Source organism: Mandrillus leucophaeus, unplaced genomic scaffold (assembly GCF_000951045.1).
Source record: "Mandrillus leucophaeus isolate KB7577 unplaced genomic scaffold, Mleu.le_1.0 Scaffold65, whole genome shotgun sequence".
Taxonomy (NCBI): Eukaryota; Metazoa; Chordata; class Mammalia; order Primates; family Cercopithecidae; genus Mandrillus; species Mandrillus leucophaeus.
In genome coordinates, this window is record NW_012107030.1 from 344,976 (window position 1) to 353,493 (window position 8,518).

General features: G+C 45.5%; 1 protein-coding gene across 2 annotated transcripts in view; it reads right to left on the bottom strand.

Annotated features, from left to right (window-relative positions):
• Nucleotides 1-8,518, bottom strand: part of BTBD16 (BTB (POZ) domain containing 16) — an 82,666-nt gene that overhangs the window by 72,572 nt on the left and 1,576 nt on the right. The window contains exons 2-3 of one of the 2 annotated variants that reach the window (XM_012001061.1): nucleotides 6,222-6,281; nucleotides 4,363-4,511 (exon numbers count right to left, since the gene is read on the bottom strand). In XM_012001061.1, coding sequence (XP_011856451.1) covers nucleotides 4,363-4,511; nucleotides 6,222-6,233 — 161 coding nt within the window. In that variant the 5' untranslated portion in view covers nucleotides 6,234-6,281. Of the gene's footprint in view, nucleotides 1-4,362; nucleotides 4,515-6,221; nucleotides 6,282-8,518 lie in introns of both variants that reach the window. The other variant, XM_012001060.1, reaches the window with a different exon arrangement.

Here is an 8,518-nt window from a genome sequence, read left to right on the forward strand (position 1 = left end):
CTGGAGCCTGGGAGTTCAAGACCAGCCTGGGCAACATAGAGAGACCCCCATCTGTACAAAACATTAAATAAAAAATTTAGCATGTGGTGGCCATGCCTGTGGTCCCAGCTACTTGGGAGGCTGAAGCAGTAGGATCAATGGAGTCTGGGAGGTTGGGGCTGCAGTGAGTTGTGATTGCACTACTACACTCCAGCCTGGGCAACAAAGCAAGACCATGTCTCAAAACAAAACAAAAAAACCTTTGTTTTCCTTTACTTCCCTGAAAACGCACGTAGTTTACGGTGGCACTGGTATTCCATTGCAATGCCCGTCCCGGAATAAACATCAACTACTTTTAGAGAGTCTTCCTCTCCTCTCTGTTTGTTATTTAGGTTAACACCTCTATAACGTGGGTCACTGGTCTCTAGTCCCACTATCCCAGAACTGCTCTCTGGTTAAAAATAAAATAAAATAAAAATATAGGGGTCCCTTCTTCCCATTCTCACCTCTTAAGCATGACCTCCTCCCACCCTTGAATGGACTTGGCATTGCGGGCAGAAAGGGAGAAAACCACCAGGCAGCTTCCCCAGCTGGGGACAGGGAGGGCTCTGGGCCTTTCCTAGAGCCACAGTCCCCTAAGCCTTCGTGGGGTGGGGGTGCCCCCTCCCCAGTCTGGCCTGAGTCACACTCCTGCACTGGATCTCTGGGTTTCCATGACAGCACACTTCCATACATGCCAGTGGACCCCAGGGACACACTTGACACATGTGCATTGAGTCTATATGTGCCATACACTTTTCTAAGCTCGTTACATGAATTATGTCATGTAATTCTCACAGCAACCCTGTAAGACAGCATCCCCGATTCGCACATAAACTAAGGCACGAAAAGATTAGGGTGCTTGCAAGGAAGTTCACATTTCCTCCTCTCAGCCTCCTCTCCCACACTCAGTGCCACAGAGCCTGCAAAAGGTCCAAGGCAAGAAGACCAGCAGCCTGAAGATCAGCTCCCCTGAGTGGCTGACCAGGAACTCCCTGCATCATGAAAACCCACAGACACAGCTGAAGGAAGTATTGGCCAGCTGGGCACAATTACATACCCAAAATAGACAGGAAACTGGGAGCCTGCTCCCTCAGCTTTCCACTATGAATGACCCTTTCCATAACTCAAGAAATACAGATTGGGCCAGCTCCTGTCCAAGCAGACAGCACCCCCAGGTGGGAAAAGCAGCAATGACACCATCTATGACATGAACACAGCTTGCCAGGTGGGGCAGTGCTTTGGGGGACAAAATGCATGTTTCATGGAGCATTCCAGGCCCTTACTGACAGTGGAGTTTGCCATCTGAGAGTTGCCTGATGCCTGAAGGTTCACAAGAGTTACCAGGAAAAAGCCTTTCATGTTATTATCTAAATTAAACACAACCTTTTTTCTTTCTAAGAAGTTTCTCATAATCACATGGAAGAAATTCCTCTTGTGAAGACAAAGAAAAGGGGTGTGTGGGTGTGTGTGTCTTTCTCTTTTTATTTTTTTATTTTTTTATTTTTAGAGACAAATCTCACTCTCTCTCCCAGGCTGGAGTGAAACGGCACAATCATAGCTCACTTCATACAGCCTCTATCTCCTTGGCTCAAGTGATCCCCCCACCTCAATCTCCCAAGTAGCTGGGACTACAGGTCCTGGCTAATTTTAAAATTTTTTGTAAAGACAGGGTCTCACCATGTTGCCCCAGGCTGGTCTCAAATTCCTGGCCTCAAGCTATCCTCCCACCTTGGCCTCCCAAAGCACTAGGATGACAAGTATGAGCCACCATGCCCAGACACGTTTGGTTTATTACAGCACATCAGTTTCTCCCACACTCAGTAGACTGCACCAGGGACTTCAATTCTTCATCCCTCCCTCTGTCCAAATCTTTTACCTCCATATTGCAAAATTTCTCTCCATAAGGAAATGGAGTGTGTTTTCTGTCCCTTGACTGGGAGTTTGGCCACGTGACTTGCCTCAGTTCACAGGGCCTAGTGGATGTGAAATGGTGGAAGGTCTGAAAGACACATGTGCTCCTGGGCTTACCCTCGTGCCCTCTGCTGTCACCATGATAAGCATGTGCCCAGGCTAGACCACTGTCTCAGGAGGAGGACAAGAGGCTCACGGAACAGAGCCCAGGTGCCCTGGCAGAACCGATCCTGGATCAGCTGAGCACCAGATGCATGGCTGTAGACTTGCCCAGAACCCCTGAGAGTATCTGCTGCCTCTGGACATGCAGCTTCCCAACATCACAAAGCAGAGGGCCAGATGTGTAAAAGTTTCTCCCTGGAAGACCGGTTCCTCCGCCCCTGTGGTGCTGGAGGAAGGTGTCGTCCTGGAGGAAGGAACTGGGGAAGGTGCAAGGAGGCAGAGTGAAATAAAGGAGGTGTTGACTGGCAGAGCACAGAGCTGAGACACCCCAAGATGAAATGACGGGGATTAATTACTAAAATGCTGCTCAGGCAATAAAGAAAATAATTCTGTTTACTAAGCATCTACTATTTGCCGGAAAAAGTGCTAAGCATTTTCAATAGATGGCTTCATTTAATCCTCAAGATGACTCTTCATCTTGAAGAAGGTGCTATATAACCATTTTAGAGATGAGGAAACTGAGGCCCAAAGAGGGTTAGCCACTGACTAAAGGTCACGGAATTAGTAAGTGAAGAAGTGGGGATTCCAACGCTGTTGATAGACTGCTGTTAACAGTCCAAATGCCCAACACCAAATGCCATTTTTGCACCCCACCCCTCAGGCCACTGCCTCCAGTTTAGCTCAGTAACTCCTAGGGACTTAGTTTCTGCTGCCCAGACTCTCTCATCAGCTTTTGGGGTCACTTTGTCTGTATTCCTAGGCCTAGCTCTAGCACCTGCATCCCTGGCCTAGGCCTGGCACTAAGGAACTCAGCAACGGAACAGGGTTGGCCAGTGGCTCTAGAGAGGGAAGATTTGGCTACTTGCTGAACAAAGATTGAGCAGGCAGTTCTTCTGTGCCAGGTGCTGCCCTAGGAGTACAGTCCATGCTCACTTCGATTTGGCTGTGAGCTCACAAGACAGATGCTGCCAGCCTAGGGATGATAGTGGCATCAAGCCAGGTCCACGGCACCAGGGAAATGAGGTATGCCTTCTGCAATAGGGGTGGTACAAATTGCGTGGTGGCTCATGCCTGTAATCCCAGCACTTTGGGAGCCCGAGACAGGCGGATCACGAGGTCAGGAGATCGAGACCATCCTGGTTAACATGGTGAAACCCCGTCTCTAATAAAAAATACAAAAAACTAGCCGGGCAAGGTGGTGGGCGCCTGTAGTCCCAGCTACTCGGGAGGCTGAGGCAGGAGAATGGCGTAAACTCGGGCGGCGGAGCTTGCAGTGAGCTGAGATCCGGCCACTGCACTCCAGCCTGGGCGACAGAGCGAGACTCTGTCTCAGGAAACAAAACAAAACAAAACAACAAAAAAAAAATTTGATCCCCAATGTTGGAGGTGGGGCCTAATGAAAGGTATTTTTGTCATAAGGGCAGATCCCTCATGAATAGATTAATACCATCCCTCAGGGGTGAGAGTTCTCACTCTCTTAGTTCCCACAAGAACTGGTTGTTAACAAAAGCCTGGGACCTTCCCTCCTCTCTCCTGCTTCCTTGCTTGCCATGTGATTTCTGCACACTCGTCTCCTCTTTGCCTTCCGCCATGAGCACAAGCAGCCTGTGGCCCTCACCAGAAGCTGAGCAGATGCTGGCGCCACGCTTCTTATACAGCCTGCAGAACCTTGAGCCAAATAAACCTCTTTTCTTTATAAATTTCTGATCCTCAGGTATTTCTTTACAGTAACAGAAACAGACTAAGGCAAGGGTCCAGCTCTGTGTTTCCAGGAGAGGCAAGAGGAACTCATCACATGGGGAAGTGAGGGTCTAGCCTGCTGCTCGGAACACTATGAGATTGAGAGAGGATCAGTTGATTGGGTGAAAATGGACATTCACAAGCTGTCTACACACTGAGCCGGGACTAACTAAGTTTTGTTTGTCAAAAAGCCAGTCGGTTCCTGGATGATAAACTCGGAATCCTGTTTGGGTTCAAAGTTCCCAATGGGAAGAAAAATTGTAAAAAAAAAAAAAAATTCAATCTTTCTCTGCCCTTTTGTCACCACCCACATTCTCAGAGGTAGTAGTCACTTATGACCCTGTCTGTGCCTGAAAGCTGGCTCCAGAGGGAGCCTTCCTGGCAGATGTGCCCTTGACAGCCACTCCAGCCAATCAGAGTGGCCCGGTCATCAGCCACTCCAGCCAATCAGAGTGGGCCGATCATCAGGCACCTCCCCTCCCAGGAATGATGGGCCATTCCTTCCCACAAATCTTTAAGTCTCCCTACCTGTCTGGGTTCCTCAGAGCTTCCTCAAAGTCTATGCTCAGAGCCTTGAACATCTGGGAAAGTGAGAGCAGGTCCCCAGTAAAAGGCTGTTTGGGGAAACGCCACCGGTTGGTTGAGCCAGCGATCCGGCGTTCCAGCCGAGCTCTGCGCTGCTTGGTAATCAAAGAAAGAGAAGACATCTTTTTTTCTAACTTCACATAAATGCCAGATTTTCCAAATTGTACAGCAGGAAGGAAATCAAGACAAATTTTACAGTGCTGGTTAATTTTTGAACATGGCTAATATTTCTCACGAGACATCTCAAGGTAAAGACGCTGTATTCCATAGACCAAGGATCTCAAGCTACAAAGTAATTTGGAATTTAGGATCTAAGACAAGAGGTGCCAGAGGGCAAGAGGTCAGGGAGAAACACTGTTTTTTGCAGGTAGCTCTCTGAAGAATCCACAAGCAGGGATAGTATTATGCTTTAAGTACTGTCCTTTGAGTACTTATCCTAACTTGTCATACAGAGAGATATTAAACTGTGGAGATATGGGGCAAGGAATTTTTTTTAATGGTGGTAAAATATACAAAACATAAAATTTTATCTATTTTACAGTGTACAATTTGGTGGCATTTAGTACATTTACAATGTTATACAACCATTACCACTACCTAATTCCAGAACATTTTCATTACCCCCAAAGGAAATTCCATACCTATCAAACTGTCACTCCCTGTTCCCGCGTCCCCAGCCCCTGACAACCACTAATCTGCTTTCTACGATTAGCCCCTATGTTCTGATTTTATGTTTTCACCTGTTCTGGGTATTGCATAGAAGTGGAATCACACAATATGTGGCCTTTTGTGGATGGCATCTTTCACATAACATAATGTTTTCAAGGTTCATCCATGTATTGGCACTTCATTCCTCTTTAAGGCTGAATAATATTCCATTGTGTAAATTTTCCACATGTTGCTTATTCCTTCATCAGTTGATGAACACTTGGGTTGTTTATACCTTTTGACTATTGTGAAGTGTGCTGTGAGTATTCATGGACAAGTTTTGTTTGAACACCTGTCTTTTTATTATTTTGGTTATATACCCAGGAGCAGAACTGCTGAGTCTTTGGGCAGGGGCTTTTACTTAGACATTTTCTTGAGGTTCCAGGAGAAATTCAGCAATTTACATAAAACAGAAGGACAATATCCAGCATGGATGTAAACCTTAGACTGAAGGCCCAAAGCAACCTAGCAAGGAAAAAAGCACCAGGAAGGACCCACAGGAATGGATGTCATTGATCCCAAGCCAACCAGGGCACCAATGGAGAGGTGGTGAGACCATGGGCCACGGACTAGAGCATCTGAGTTCAAATCTTGTTATTGCTACTTTCTAGTTGTGTGACCTTGAGCAAGTTATGTAACATTCTGAGGCTGTCAGGTCTCATGTGTAAAATGGGAATAACGGGTGGTGGTGGTGACAGTAATGGTCATCATGACAATGATGGTGAGGATGGCGGTGGTGGGGATTGTGGGGATATCATCTTGTTTCCAATGTTTTAAAAAGTATAAAGTAGAATAAAGTTTGGGAAATATGCCTTAGTATAGTGCCTCGAAGATGGTGGATGATTAAAAACTCTGGAATCTGAGTCTAGATATAGTGCTGCTGTCACGTGAGAAGTAAAACATCGCCAGCTCAGACCACAAGCCTGCTCTCTGGATGGCCCGCTGCCTGGACGCACTCTTTCCAGCCGAGTCAGCCAATAACGCTTAAGGTCCTCGGTGGTGCAGGACCCAGCTCCTTGTGGAAATTTGTCAAAATGACCATAACCAAGTGCTTCTTCTCATCACCTACCTTCTTGAGAAACTGATCTACTTACCGTGTTCGACATTATCGTGAATGAAAGTAGAGATTACACAGGAGAGAAAAGATAAGCAACCTAGAAGACAAAAGAGATAAAGGTGAAATTTTCCATACTTTTCAAAATATTATGGAGGAGATTGGCCTAAAGAATCTATATTTTGCCACAGGAATGATAATGAATAAGCCTTGAATGTGGGTTTTTTATCAATCAAGAGAATATCTTGTTGTTGCTGTTTTTTGTTTGTTTGTTTGTTAGCTTTTTTGTAAGCAGATGAGTAGACAGATAGATCTCTGCTGTTGTTCTGGGAAAGTGGCTCAGATCAAGCAAAACAGAAGATAATCCTCTGCCAAAGTGAGGAAGACCGAAAGATAGCTATAAGTAGGCTGATCACATAATTGATCATTCAGACCAGGGGACTAAAGGGATGATATTAATGATTAGGCCTAGACAATGACTGTAGGCCAGGGCTGCCCTGGAGTCCTGTAGACTGATGGTCACCCTGGCTTACAGGTCATGAAAGAGGACGAGTGGAAGGACTTTCCAGCTATCTCTGAACATTATCAGGGCAGTTGGGTTACAAGCAACAGAAACCCATTTGATTATGGAGTTGGGGGGAGGTTAAGATAGATTGGAAGGATGGTGATGAGAGGAGGGTCTCATAGACTCAAAAGGAAACTGGAGAACTCTGGGAAAGAATAGGAAGCAGCTGCAGGGGCCTGGGTGGCATGCACCAGCAGTTGGTGGCTGTTGTTGTCAGGCGCTGCCTCTAGCATGAGTCGGCTCTCCCACAGTCCATCTATGCAGGGTTCTGTTCAATCCAGATTCTCAGCAAGAGGCCCCAGCTGGCCTGGCTTAGCTCAGGGGCCCACTCTTTGGCCCCTGAGGGCAGACACCTTGACTAATTCTCCCAAGAAAAATGTGCACTGGTGACTGGGTAGTTCCCCAGAGCAACATCAGAGAAGAGAAGAAGTGGGCGAGCTGGTAAAACCAGCAGAAGCCATGGCACTTGATGACCAAGAACCTCAGTTGACCTCCCCTTTGTTCCCCAAACAGCACTTCACCTGCATCACAGTCATGGCTATGTTCATCCATTCACCAACAAGCATTTCCTGTGCAGTCGCCGTATGGAAAGAGGTGTTAGCCGTTTCTGAGAGACAGCAGTGAGCAAAATGCACATGATTCTTGCCTCACAGAATTTCCATTCCACTTGGGCAGACAGGCTTTTCTTTGCCTTTTAATTGCCTTAGTTGGACTTTTTAATTGTATTAATAATATATGCTTGTTGTAACAAGCGAACCAATACAATGACAGGAAAGAAAAATTTAACATAGCTGCATAATATTACTTTTTCTATTTTTGAGACAGGGTCTTGCTCTGTTGCCCAGGCTGGAGTGCAGTAGTATGATAAAGGCTCACTGCAGCCTCAAATCTGCTGGGCTCAAGTGATCCTCCCACTTCAGCCTCCCCAGTAGCTGGGACTACAGGCGTCCGCTACCACACCTGGCTAATTTTTTAATTTTTCTAGAGCCAGGGTTGCCCAGACTGATCTATATTGCCCAGACTTGTCTTGAACTCCTGATATCAAGCAACCCTCCTGCCTTGGCCTGCCAGAGTACTAGGATTATAGGCATGAACCACTGTGCCTGGCCCTATAATATTTCATACAGTGACTGCATCATTATTTATTAAAACATTCCTCTGCCAAGTCATTGAGGTTATTTCCTATATTTTATTCTCATAATAAGAACAATGGAAACAATATGCATACACATTATTATGGCAGTTTGTGTACATGTGTGTATGCATATATCTATACATGTTACCTATATCTCTATCTGTATATATGTGTGTGTGTGTGTGTGTGTGTGTGTATATATATATCTTTGTGTTACTATTTTTATTTCTATGAAATAGTCTTCCAAGTGGTATAGTTATGTCAGACATCTGTATCTTCAATTGTTGTTGCTGTTTTTTGTTTGTTTGTTTGTCTTTTGTAAGCAGATGACTAGACAGATAGATCTCTGCTGTTGTTCTGGGAAAGTGGCTCAGATCAAGCAAAACAGAAGATAATCCTCTGCCAATTCATTTGCCCCAAAATTGCAGCAATTAACATTTCTATCACCAATTTATAAGTGTTGTTTTTTCCACAACATCTCCAGTACTAGGTGCTATCATCATATTTATTTTTGCCAAGCTGGTGAGTGTCGGATGGTTTCAGATTCTTATTTTAATTTGAACTTTCCTGGCTACCAGTGGGGTTGAGCATTCTTTTATCTATTTATTGGCCCTTTAATTTTTCTTTTCTGAAAACC